The sequence below is a fragment of the Pelobates fuscus genome, chromosome 11, assembly GCF_036172605.1.
Source record: "Pelobates fuscus isolate aPelFus1 chromosome 11, aPelFus1.pri, whole genome shotgun sequence".
In the NCBI taxonomy this organism is placed as follows: Eukaryota; Metazoa; Chordata; class Amphibia; order Anura; family Pelobatidae; genus Pelobates; species Pelobates fuscus.
The window spans coordinates 27791795-27806454 of NC_086327.1; the positions used below are offsets into that span (position 1 = coordinate 27791795).

The window sequence follows — 14660 nt, forward strand, 5'->3', positions numbered from 1 at the left end:
TGGCCTGATCCAATCACAATGCTTCCCCATAGGATTGGCTGAGACTGACAAGGAGGCAGACCAGGGGCAGAGCCAGCATGATTCTAACACAGTCCTGGCCAATCAGCATCTTATAGAGATTAATTGAATCAATGAATCTCTATGAGGAAAGTTCAGTGTCTGCAAGCAGAGGGAGGAAACACTGAATGTTTGGATGCATTTTAGGCAGCCATGACCCAGGAAGGATCTCTAACAGCCATCTGAGGAGTGGCCAGTGAAGTTATCACTAGGCTGTAATGTAAACACTGCATTCTCTCTGAAAAGACAGTGTTTACAGCAAAAAGCCTGAAGGTAATGATTCTACTCACCAGAACAAATTCAATAAGATGTGGTTGTTCTGGTAAATAGTGTCCCTTTAAAAACAGTAGTAAATATTAGTTGCTAGACATATAAAGGTTATTCCCAAACCTTTAAAATCGAATGTAGCAAAAACATTTTAGCGCTGCCCAGCCACTCTAAGGACCGGTATGCTGAATTTCTTTTTATTGTGTTATAGTGTGCATGTTTAGGTTCCACGCCGAGCCAGACATACGTCCTCGTGGAACCTGTAGACGTAGCGGAACAGAGGGCAATGTGTGGTGCAAGGATGGATGACTTTGATCACCATAACGATCAATTCGGCCAAGCCTTGCAAACTATTCTGGCACGTATGGCTCATCTATAGATGGAGGCTCAAGGTTAAATTCATACTAAGAAAAAAAAAACCTTTGTAAGTCTCCCTGATAAAAATGTACATTTTGGAAAAAGACAGACTGAACATTTTATTGTTGTATCACAAAACTAAACCTAATAAAAATACAATCAAAAATGCGCAAGAAAATATGTGCAAATAAAATCAAAACATTCATTTAAAGGATCACTATAGGGTCAGGAACACAAACTTGCCTAATTCCCTATAGTGTTAAAACCACTATCTAGCCTCCATGGGCCCCTCATGCCTCCCTAAAATAGCAAAATCTTACTTTTATTCAAGCCTGAAGCTGTAGCTCTGCATGCTGTTTGACTCAGAATAGTCAATAGTCAAAACCTGTCTGCTGACATCATCAGAAGTGGTGGCCTGATCCAATCACAATGCTTCCCCATAGGATTGGCTGAGACTGACAAGGAGGCAGACCAGGGGCAGAGCCAGCATGATTCTAACACAGTCCTGGCCAATCAGCATCTTATAGAGATTAATTGAATCAATGAATCTCTATGAGGAAAGTTCAGTGTCTGCAAGCAGAGGGAGGAAACACTGAATGTTTGGATGCATTTTAGGCAGCCATGACCCAGGAAGGATCTCTAACAGCCATCTGAGGAGTGGCCAGTGAAGTTATCACTAGGCTGTAATGTAAACACTGCATTCTCTCTGAAAAGACAGTGTTTACAGCAAAAAGCCTGAAGGTAATGATTCTATTCACCAGAACAAATTCAATAAGATGTAGTTGTTCTGGTAAATATAGTGTCCCTTTAAAAACAGTAGTAATTATTAGTTGCTAGACATATAAAGGTTATTCCCAAACCTTTAAAATCGAATGTAGCAAAAACATTTTAGCGCTGGAAAATAAACCCCTAAATGTTGTACATAAGGGGATTATAGATCAATATTACAATATTACTGACAATAACAAGGTAATATTGATCTATATTCCCCTTACGTACAACATTTAGGGGTTTATTTTTCAGCGCTGACATTATTTTGCTACACAAAACTAAACTTGCTGGACATCCTGGTATTAATAAAATACACAAGTCTATTTCACAATTATTCTGGTGGCCTTCATTGAAAAGGGAAGTTGTTGAGTTCATTCAAGCATGCACTGCTTGTACCCAGTTTAAATCAGTTTCTCATAGGCTGGCTGGTTTACTCATGCCATTACCCATTCCGAAAATGCGCTGGACACACCTGTCCGTTGACATCATTGTTGAGTTACCTCCTTACCCAATGCCACACTCTTGGTCAAAATATACACTAAGGAGATATTCAGGTTACATGGAATCCCTTTAGAAATCATATCCCAGTTTGTTTGTTTGTTTGTTTGTGTTTGTGTGTGTGTTAGTTATTCACTAAAATGAGGATCCAAAGTGAATTCAAAAAGAATTTCACATTTTTAGAAGAAGTCGAAATGGAAGCATAACTGAGAATTTTTTTCAGTTCGGCTATTTTGAACTTAAATGTGAATTCACCTTTAATTTTCTCTTTAGTTAAAGGGAATCTCCAATGCCAGGAAAACATATCAATTTTCCTGGCACTGCAGGACACTGCAGTGCCCCTGTCCCTCCTACCCCCCATCCCATGTAGCTTAAGGGGTTAATACCCCTTCAGTGACTTACCTGAATCCAGCGCCGATGTCCCTCGGCGCTGGGTCAGGCTTTGCCCACACTCCTCCGCTGTCGACATCAGCCTGCCGGGGGAGACGTAATGCGCATGCGCGGCAAAGGCTGTGTACGCATTAGACCTCTCCATAGGAAACCATTATTCACTGCTTCCCTATGGGGATTCCGGCAACGCTGGAGGTCCTCATGCATAGCGTAAGGACGTCCAGCGTAGTTTAAAACACTTTTCGTGTTCTAAGAACACGGAAGTCCCTCTAGTGGCTGTCTGATAGACAGCCACTAGAGGAGGACTTAACCCTGCAAGGTAATTATTGCAGTTTATAAAAACTGCAATAACTGCACTTGCAGGGTTAAGGGTGGTGGGAGTTGGCACCCAAACCACTCCAATGGACAGAAGTGGTCTCAGTGCCTGGAGTGTCCCTTTAACAACCCTGCTTGTGTGAGCACCCCTTTGTTGATTAGGGGAGGTTGGTCAATGGACTCCATGGTAAGTGGAGAAACTCACGAAGCCAATTAGCTGAAAGCAAACACGGTCAGTGAAGTGTTCTAGTTGAACAGCTAATATCCGTAAATACCATATACGTTGAAAGCTTCTTTTCATTTCCCCCCTCACCTCCACCCCTCTTCCCACTTGGTTCTCGACATTTCAAATGGACAAAAACAGACACTTTCATTTTAGTACTAACGCAACTAAAATGTAATTAAGAACAAGAACAATGTATCTTATTTACACAGACTGATTTCCAAACCCATTTATTGTAATTTAAAGACACATTACTGGGAGTATTATTGCTGTGTAGCTCTGTTATACACTCAGACACACCAACATTACAGAGCTCCTAGAAAAGAGGGACATTATAATAGAGAAGAGGGACAGAGGGATTTGGGCCCAACATAGGGACTGTCCCTCCTATAAAGGGACAGTGGGGAGATATGTCACCATTTTATAGAACATGCAAACATTTACTATTTTTCTTTCCTCAAAGCTTTGGCAGTCGAGTGTTTCGGATTCCTCTCTTTGGGTTGTCACACAAGCAGAACATTTCACAGAGTAAATTTAAGACAGCATACGTGAAGAATAACACAGATTACCACAAATGTATTTCTCATTAATACTAGCGCAAACAGCCAGTTGTTAAACAGCCAGCATTAAAAATGGAAAGATAAAAAACTATTTAGCATGTGTTGGGACAGCAACATACCACACAGGCGTTCTAAGCTAGTGACTATCCCTGAAAAACTAGGATAGCTGGCAGGAATCTGGAGGCCCTGGAATGCACACTTCCTGGCTATGTAAACATTTTTAACAAAAAAAAAAAAAAGTAAAAAAAAGTGAAAAATTGGGCTGATATAATGCATGTACGAACAATTACATTCAGTCGCTGTCTGTTCCCTCACAACATGGTAATAGCTGCTGAATGGCTCCTGTTTCTTTCCACCAATCTCCACATCTTGGTGGTGTCTACTTCCAGAACCAGCAATCTGACTTTTGTGGCCACAGTGAGTAATCTTGATGATATTAAATCTGGACTAACAGGCTAACGGGGTTAGTCACTAAAAAGACAGTTTAAAGTGAATTCATAGAGAATTTCAAATTTAAGGACAAAATAGTGGAATTGAAAAAAACAATCTCCAATTCTAAAATTCAGCTGTGCTTCTTTTTTAATTGCGTGGGTTATTATGGATATTTATTTGACCTTTTTTGGGGCTGAAAAAAGAAGATTTTAGAAGAAAGAAAACATCGAATGGTAAGTTTATTTTTATTTATTTTTACAGGTATTTAGTTAACAGTCCCCCCCCCTCATTATTTGTAGGGTGAGGGGGGTAGGTAGGAGTTTATTTTTTGGGGGAGGGGGTGACTAGGGGTTTTTGGACCCCTAGTCACCTGGGGGGAGGGGGGTTAAATTTTCATTTAGGGCCCCCACCCACCGCTCAGGGGTGGGGGCAAAGGGGGAGGACACTAGGTCCCCCCCTTATTCTTGTTTAGGGCCCCCACTCACTGCTCAGGGGTGGGGGCAGGGGGGAGGACATTAGGTCCCCCCCCCCAATTTGTGTTTAGGGCCCCCACCCACCGCTCAGGGGTGGGGGCCAGCAGGGGAGGACACTAGGTCCCCCCCCCAATTTGTATTTAGGGCCCCCATCCACCACTCAGGGGTGGGGGCCAGGGGGGAGGACATTAGGTTCCCCCCCTTATTTTTGTTTAGGGCCCTCACCCACCGCTCAGGGGTGGGGGCCAGGGGGGAGGACATTAGGTCCCCCCCAATTTGTGTTAGGGCCCCCACCCACCGCTCAGGGGTGGGGGCCAGGGGGGAGGACATTAGGTCCTCCCCCCCAATTTGTATTTAGGGCCCCCACCCACCGCTCAGGGGTGGGGGCCAGGGGGGAGGACATTAGGTAGTCCCCCCCAATTTGTATTTAGGGCCCTCACCCGCTCAGGGAGGGGGGACCCTTTTTTACAGGCTGCTCACTGTTTAATAGACCTGCCCCTACTCGCGGTATAGCGAGTAGGGGCATAATTTACTAATACTAAGTAATCTTTACTTAGTATTAGTAAATTTGGCTGAAAGACCAATTTAGGTCTTTCAGCCTTTTAGTAGATAGCTCCCTAATACCGTGGGAGTTATCTACTTATTCATTCCTGTCATTACACTGACTGGCTAAGTAACTTACATTTTATATGAATGTATGTTACTTGATTGTTGTAAGTGTTGCATTATCAGGGAGGATAATGTATAATAAACACAGGTTACTGGGGGGGGGGCGATGACGTGACGACGCACGCCGGTCACGTACCGCGGGAGGTGAGGGGAAAAGCCGCGAAAAAGACAAGGAAGCCGCGAGGTACCTGAGGCTGAGGGTCTATGGCGGCGTTTGGCGGTAGTTGGAGGTAGCTGGCGACGGACGAGCGTACATGCGGTGGCAGTGTCCAGATAGCGCAGGAGAGATCTCGGTGGCATGGTGATACAGGACAGGGAAGCCTGAGGCTGGTGTTAATGCAGTGAAGGGGAGCGAGCGAGCAGACACACGTGGTGGACGGACAGACGAGCAGATCGGAACATCCAGTACGGCAGCAAGCCAAAAAAAGACGACATAAATAACAAGCAGAAGACAATATAACTGCAAGTATACAAAAGGCATATTAATAAGCTGAATAATGTCTGCATAATCAACAGAAAACCATTTCACAGGCACATTTGAACATAGACTTGATAAACTCCACCTTACTGAAAACTCCACTAATAGGATGATATATAATGTTGAAATATACTGATATATACTGATATATAGATCTAAGGAAAGTCCACAAATAGGAGCGTGGAAAAAGGCTCCAAATTAATCTCAGTTGCGAGACTAGTTCCCACTGAAGATAGGGGTTTAACCTATTTCTATTATTGAAAACTCCGTTAACAGGAGTGGGTAAAGGAGGTTCCAAATGATTTTTGTTGAGAGAGCCTCTCGGATGGAAAAGCGAGTTTAACTTAACCGTCACCCAAAAAATAGTTAAGACGGGAAAAAAAAAAAAAAATGGAATAACACAGAATATACGGAACGTTAAGTTTCATATACTTGTTTAAAATAGACATTCGAGAGGAAAAATCACTATTTTGTAAATCGCCTGTAGCTATCTGGAGAGCTGAGGGATAATTGGATAAAATTGGATAAAATTATATATTTCCCTCTATAAACGCTCTAAAATCTCTAAAAGCTCACCTGATGAATGTAAAGTTGTTAAGAACGAAAGTTAAGACAACTGGAGCCTAAGAAAAAAAACGCAACGCCAGAGAACGCCAGAGAACAATTGACAATTGACAATTGAAAGCCGTGGAACGCCGTGAGACCGTGAGACCCTAGTTCCTGAAATCAAGATACCGGACACAATCAAGCGAAAGAAAGACGGAATAATCAAATAAAAAAAGAAAAAAAGAAAAGAAATTTTTTTTTTTTTTTTTCTGTTTTCTTTTTTTTTTTTTTGTATATACTTTTTGATACATATTATCCTGCTCTTATTAACCCCATACAAGTAAGTGCTATAATGGCAAACAAAAAAAGTGAACTTAAGCTGGGAAATAAAAGAGAAAAAAGAATCGACCAAAGAAATGAAAAAAGACTCTCAAATTATTTTTCACCTCAAGATAAAGAGAAGGCAGAAAGAAGAAACAGTATAAATGGAGCAGCCCAACCCATAATGCAAGCTATAATGCAAACAAACCCTGAGCAGGAGATGTCGGACTCTTTGAGTAAAGATGCTGGCCTGATTGGAAAAGATCTCTTGAACGAATGCTTACAAGTACAACTAGAAAATATAAAGAAAGAAATACATCTAATGATGGGGGATTTTAAAACAGAGATAGCTAAAATAATGGGCAGAATAAATCTAATGGAAGATAAAATGGACCATATAAAACTACAACAAGGTTTAAATGAAGAAAGAATCATACAGATGGAAAAAAAAATGGCGTTAATGGAAGCCAAGATCTTGGATAACGAAGATAGAGCAAGGAGAAACAATATCAGAATAAGAGGAATCCAAGAAGAAGTGACTCCAGGAGACTGGACGAATTCCTAAAAGAGTTTTGTAAATTTTTGGGGGTCCAGCAGAACTTTAGCCAATTCTGTACGGAAAGAATACATAGAATCCCAAACCCAAGTAACATTCCAGCCCAGCAGCCAAGAGACGTCATTGCAGCTTTAAATTCATATAGACTTAAACAAGAAATTATGAGGGCAATGAGATCCAAGTCCCTACAAGACTCTAAATATGAATCTATCAAAATATTCAACGACCTATCTAGAAGTACCAGAATGGCTAGGAAAAATTTTACATCTTGTACTGTCAAATTGAGAGAAATGGGAATCAAGTATATTTGGTTGTTCCCAGTTGGATTAAGATTCACGTACGGAGAAAAAGTGGAAATGTATAGAGAAGTTCAGAGTCTCCAAAAATGGATTCAGGAAACTTTTAAATAATAAATGTACGGGTTTACATTAGACTTCCCCCTCCCCCTCCCCACGAATAGGGGTCGGGAAGAGGTAACTCTAAGTAGCCTTTATTTTATTTATATTTTTTTTTTTTTTTTTTTTTTTTTGCCTTTTCCCCCTCGGTTGCCTTCTCATGAAGAGAGAGAATGATAGGTAACATTGATAAGCACTTTACACAAAGACGTGTTTTAAAACAAAGAAAAATAATATTAGGATAGAAGGGTAGCTAATATAATTTCCTTTATAGAAATTAACATGAGGTGAACTGAACTGAGATAAAACACAATTAGAGAAACAGAAAATCACATGGTTAAATAATTCACACAAATATTAAAGAATATATAAAAAGAAAGGAAATAGAGAGGAAGTGGGGCAGTAAGACAAAGAGGGAAAGAAAGAAAGGAAAACTAAGATACTTTTGAATATCACACAAATAAACGATAGTAGTGGGGAGCACTTAAGCACTGAAAAATAGATATTATTAGAATAACCAGTAGCGAGAAGGAAAGAGAAAATAAGTAAATAATAAATGGAAAGAGAGTATTACACTTTAAGTAAACAATATAGGATATGAGCACTAAAGATAAATAATACAGGGGAAAAGATAGAGAAGAGAGAAGGAATTTTGGTAAAGAATGTAAAGCAAAAATTTTTTTTTTTTTTTTTTTTTTTTTTTTATACTATCTCCGCTTGAATTCTGGGTAACTTGCGGATTGCTTTCTTACATGTTTGATATAATTGTTGGTATATCCCATCACCAAACCATATAAGGTGGTTAAATTGTAAATTTCTTCCCTCCTGATATACAGGGGGAAGGAACGCAGGGAGATCTATGGCTCCTATGGGAAAGGAACCATTTATTTTAATGTTAAGTGTAGGGGTGCAATGTCCTGTATGTTATGTTTTTCGGTTGTCCAGACTGAGGGGAAAGGGGTCAGATAGAGTTAAGGTATGTTTAGAATAGCATCTCTCAATGTAAGGGGGTTAAATACACCGCAGAAAAGAGTAATCCTCACCGACTTTATTAGGAAAGAGTCAATACATATATGTGGAATACAAGAGTCACACTGGCTAAAAAATGACAAAGATAGATTTAGCTCAAAAGAGTTCCCACATATTTTCAGATCCTCTATGCCCAAGAACAAGAAAAGAGGAGTAGCAATTATAATTTCTGCAAAGATAGACTTTAAGTTAATTCATCAAGTTACAGATGATGAAGGAAGGACTCTCATAATAATCGGAGAGATAAACAATCAGAGATATACAATTGTAAATCTATATGCTCCCAATAAGGCTCCCATAAGGTTTTTAAATAAACTGGTGAACAAAGTTGAAAAAATTAAACAAGGGAAAATAATATATATGGGAGACTTCAACTGTATACTAGACCCTGATATGGACAGAAATAAATTAAAAACAAATGAGAACAAGAGACAGTTAGAACAGTCCTCCCAAAAATTTAATGAGGTAATTAAAAAGGCAGGTCTTATGGATACTTGGCGCATTTGGCATCCTATGGAAAGGGACTATACTTGTTTTTCCTTCCCGCATCAGGTATATTCAAGAATAGATTATATATTGACAGAAATAAATATCGTTAGAAGGGTCAAGAAAATTTTGATCACTAATATCCCATGGTCAGATCACAATGCTCTAATTCTGGAAATTAAAGAAGAATTTCCCAAAACTAGATCTAACTGGAGATTGAATGAAAATTTGTTAAAAAAAAAACAAAATGTGGACATAATACAAAAGGCTATAGAAGAATATTTCAGAGAAAATAATAATTCTGAGATCTCCTTATCTACGCTCTGGTGTGCGTTTAAATGTACAATCAGGGGAAGTTTTATAAAAATGGGCACAGAGGAAAAAAAAAGAAATTCACAAAACTTGGCACAACTTTATATGGATCATGATAGATTGGAAAAACAGAATAAAAAAAAAATATCGTTTGAAATAAGTAAAGAATTAAAAAAAATAAAGGAAAATATTAATAACATATTGATAAACAAATCTAACCTTGCGTTAGAACGTTTAAGAAGAAACTGGTATTATAAAGGGAATAAAGCGGATAAACTACTAACAAATAGATTAAAAAAAGAAAAAATTAAAAAAATTATTTCTAAAATAAAAATAAACGGTGAAGAAGTAGTCCTGTCGCCAGAAAAGATCGGTGAAGCATTTCAAAAATATTATGCAGAGCTATATAATCTACCCGGGGGAAATAGCACTGATGACATTTCTAAATTCTTTACAGAACTCAAACTCCTGCATATAACAGAGGCTCAATTGGAAGTATTAAATAAACCTGTCTCACAAAATGAAGTTGAATCTGCAATTAAAAAAATAAAATCAAAAAAAGCACCAGGACCGGATGGGTTTAGTAACTGCTTTTATAGAACTTTTAGGGATAATATAATAGAACCTCTTACCAAACTATTTAATGACTTTATGTCATACGGAAATATTCCCAGTGAATTGTTAAAAGCCCATATAGTTCCAATCCCAAAGCCTGGGAAAAATTTGGAATTAGTAATAAATTATAGACCTATTTCATTACTTAACAGCGATATTAAAATCTACTCCTCTGTTTTAGCAGACAGGTTATCTAACGTAATAACTAGTATTATTCATCAAGATCAGGTGGGGTTCATATCCAGCAGAGCCCCAACTTCTAATATTAGGAGATTGATAGACGCGGCAGATATGGCAACCAGACACAAGATCCCCCTCCTTGCCCTGTCATTAGATGCCGAAAAGGCCTTCGACAGGGTAAGGTGGGAATTTCTGGAGAAAGCCCTATCCAGCTTCGGATTTCAAGGTAATATCACTAGGGCTATCATGGCTCTATATACAACTCCAACGGCTAGGGTAGTGGGAAGCGGATTTTCCTCCGAATGGTTTAAGCTAACAAATGGAACTAGACAGGGTTGTCCCCTGTCCCCAATATTATACCTGATTAGTCTCGAACCATTAGCACACAGAATCAGAGCGGATGATTCTATAAAAGGAATAGAATTAGAGAAGGAATCATTAAAGCTTACAATGTATGCAGATGATGTGGTACTCACTCTGAGAAATCCCGTGAAATCCATGGAAAAGGTCATGGATTCCATAGAGGAATATTCACTCTATTCAGGATATAAATTAAACTTAAACAAGTCTACAGCACTTTCATTCAATCTTACGTCGAATATTAAACAAAAGTTATTTGACAAATTCGGTTTTAATTGTGAAAAAAAAACCATGGAAGTTTTGGGCATAGAAATTACTAATGAACCGAATAGTATTATGGAACAAAATTTTTTAAGGCTAATGAAAAATACAGCAAAAACCCTGAATAATTGGAAGGGAATTGAAGTATCATGGTGGGGGAGAATAAATATTATAAAATTCTATATATACCCAAAGTGGGTGTATCTCTTCCGCATGCTACCCCTCTATTGTTCAGAAAGTTGGTTATCCCTAGCACAATCAATTATTAACAAATTTATTTGGGGTCAAAAACGTCCTAGATTGAGTAGAAACCATTCAAAATTAAAGATAAAATCGGGTGGACTGGGAATCCCTCAATTAAATCATACTTGGAGAGCTTGTAACATAGCACATGTAATAATAACCCAATCCGATGTAGCAAAAGAACAAATTTGGTTTAAAATGGAACAGAGTCTACTAAACGACGAAATAAAGGAGGATATATACTCTCTTTTCTGGAAGACAGACCATAAAAAAAACCTTAGACAAGGTAAATATGATAAGGGCTTAATCCTAAATAATTTAATCCCCATATGGTACAAATTAAGAAAAGACCTAGACCTACAAGGTAAACTGCTTCCTAGCATTGAGTTTAGACAGTTGCAAAAAAATATAATGGATTTAAACATTCAGAGCTGGATCAACGCAGGGGTCAATAAAATCAATAATATAATAGAGAATGGTAAGATAAAAGATTTTAATACTTTAACAGACGAATATAAGCTACAAGCCAAAGAGATATTTACCTATATAAGAATAAAGGGGTATCTTAATGAGCACTTAATAAAAAATTATTCAGCGAAACATTTAATACTTGAACAATTATTAAAAGACCATACTATTATTAAAAAGTTAGTCTCAAAGTGTCTTAATTTAATAGAAACTGACCCAGAAGAAATCATTGGCTTAGTGATATCAAAATGGGAGAAGGAAATAGATAATAACATAAGTTATGATGACTGGATGAAAGCACTGAATTTGACCATAAAAAATGTACACTGTCTGAACTTAGTGGAACTCCAATATAAAATCATGAACAGATGGTATTTAACGCCAGATAAACTTGCTAAAATGTACCCGGATGCATCGGATAAATGCTGGCGCTGCGGGGATCATAAGGCAGGAATGCTACATATATGGTGGGAATGTGGTGAGATAAAAAGATTTTGGGATATGGTAACTATAAATATTGAATCATGGACAGGAATTAAGGTTGACAAGAAACCACAGTTATTTCTGTTACAACTACACATGTCTCAGAATTTGGACCAATATGCTGTCCTGATAATCCATACACTATTAGCAGTCAAAATATCAATTGCTAGGAAATGGAAAGCCATAGAAATCCCAATATGGGAGGAAGTAAAATCACAACTAATTTATCAGCTGAAAATGGAGATAGGGATAGTTAAAGAACCAAGTACTTTGAAAAACTGGCTAGGTATTATACAGGAAAATTAGTTTATAGTTAAACCCTGCTTACATATGTTACAGAGATAGCTAGTTATTATAATAGGAATGTAAAACTGCTTAACTAAAATCTAATCTGACTCAAGAAAGCCCCCAGTCTGGACCCTTTGTGTATTTCTGTTAATGTATAGTCATTGTTTTGTATGTTTGATATGTATACACTTGAATTTTTTGTTATCATTGCAATTTGAGAAAACGGTAATGCATATAATGATGTATATGTTCTATATAACAAGAAAAAGAATAAAATATTAAATAAGTAAAAAAAAAAATAAACACAGGTTACTGGCTATGGGGGGATACTGTATAATAAACACAGCTTACTGGCTATGGAGGATAATGTATAATAAACACAGGTTACTGGCTATGGGAGGATAATTTATAATAAACACAGGTTACTGGCTATGGGGGATAATGTATAATAAACACAGGTTACTGGCTATGGGGGGATAATGTATAATAAACACAGGTTACTGGCTATGGGGGATAATGTATAACTAGAAAAGCTACAATTTCTGGGGAAATTGTGAAGTGTTCTTGCCTCCACCAGTAGTCTACAACTGGAGTGGGCGGAGTAACTATTATTTATTTATATAGCACATTTAATTGCAATGTTGTTGCCCAAAGTGCTTTACATTTACATTAAAACATACAGTTATAAAAACATTAGCAGGTGTAAAAGGCTTTGTCTATGACATCACTTGCTGCTGCAGCCTGGCACAGGTCAGAGTATTTTTGTGGTTGCCATCTTCAAACGGTCATATTTTTAAAACTATAAATCCTACAGTGAAGAGCTTTATATTGTGAGAATCACAAGACCCAGACCTACATTTTGATGTATAGTATGTCTCTGAGATATTAACAATGAAGGCACAGTCGCAGTTTAGAAATTGCCCTTCAAATGTGAGCTTTGCAGAGTGGAGTTTCAATGAATGTCAATGGAAGGCGTGAGTTGCAAACAAATGGTCATATTGTGAAAACTATCAGGACTATGGCTTAGCCGTGGACATTTCTAGTGGCAGCAGGGATAGCTGAACGTTTTGATATAAGATTTGTGTAGGTGGGCCTGAAAATGAGGGAGTGGTGGCAGTTTAGAGATCATGTCCTGATTTTTCAGCTTTTGCCAGCTCCCACTCTAGCTTTGCCATTCATTCCTATGGGACAAATTTCGCCACAAGAACGACGATATTCCGTGAACCATTCGGCGAAACGTTCCACAAAGTAATAGCAATCCGATCGGGAACAATCTGCACGTTTTGGTATATTTTTGTCTATGTAGTGTAAAAACTGTGGGAGGAGTTAGGGTGGCAAATTTGGCTATAATAAGAATAATAAGAACTAGAAAAGCTACAATTTCTGGGGAAATTGTGTGAAGTGTTCTTGCCTCCATCAGTAGTCTACAACTGGAGTGGGCGGAGTAACTGTTAGTATTTATTTATATAGCACATTTAATTGCAATGTTGTTGCCCAAAGTGCTTCACAGTTACATTAAAACATACAGTTATAAAAAATTAGCAGGTGTAAAAGGCTTTGTCTATGACATCACTTGCTGCTGCAGCCTTGCACAGGTCAGAGTATTTTGGCGGTTGCCATCTTCAAACGGTCGTATTTTAAAAACTATAAATCCTACAGTGAAGAGCTTTATATTGTGAGAATCACAAGACCCAGACCTACATTTTGATGTATAGTATGTCTCTGAGATATTAACAATGAAGGCACAGTCGCAGTTTAGAAATTGCCCTTCAAATGTGAGCTTTGCAGAGTGGAGTTTCAATGAATGTCAATGGAAGGCGTGAGTTGCAAACAAATGGTCATATTGTGAAAACTTTCAGGACTATGGCTTAGCCGTGGACATTTCTAGTGGCAGCAGGGATAGCTGAACGTTTTGATATAAGATTTGTGTAGGTGGGCCTGAAAATGAGGGAGTGGTGGCAGTTTAGAAATCATGTCCTGATTTTTCAGCTTTTGCCAGCTCCCACTCTAGCTTTGCCATTCATTCCTATGGGACAAATTTCGCCACAAGAACAACGATATTCCGTGAACCATTCGCCGAAACGTTCCACAAAGTAATAGCAATCCGATCGGGAACAATCCGCACGTTTTGGTATATTTCTGTCTATGTAGTGTAAAAACTGTGGGAGGAGTTAGGGTGGCAAATTTGGCTATAATAAGAATAATAAGAATAATAATAATAATATATATGTGAGATAACATTAAGTGGTCTTGCTATGCAAGAACACTTAATAAACACAAACCCAAAAACTAAAAATAAAATTAAAAAAAAAAAAAAAAAATGAATGCAGCTTCAGAATTAATCTAAATTGTATGCTGTCTAGGAGGTGGGAGGGTCTGGGAGGGAGGGTCTGCTGCTTATTGGCTGGAATGTGTCTGCTGACTGTGAGGTACAGGGTCAAAGTTTACTCAATGATGACAAATAGGGGGCGGACCGAACATCGCATATGTTCGCCCACCGTGGCGAACGCGAACAAGCTATGTTCGCAAGGAACTATTCGCCAGCGAACCGTTCGGGACATCACTATTAGGAATACCAATGTCTATTCCTAACGCTATAGTGTCACTGTCCCTAGTTTTGAAGTCTC

The 14660-nt window shown here is 38.3% G+C and overlaps 1 protein-coding gene across 2 annotated transcripts in view; it reads left to right on the forward strand.

The window, feature by feature from the left end:
* The first annotated feature begins 3749 nt into the window (after positions 1-3749).
* Positions 3750-14660, forward strand: part of LOC134578156 (testicular acid phosphatase homolog) — a 62502-nt gene continuing 51591 nt past the window's right edge. For both annotated transcript variants that reach the window (XM_063437158.1, XM_063437159.1), the window contains exon 1: positions 3750-3855. In XM_063437158.1, the coding sequence (XP_063293228.1) occupies positions 3757-3855 (99 nt within the window). In that variant the 5' untranslated portion in view covers positions 3750-3756. The remainder of the gene's footprint in view (positions 3856-14660) is intronic.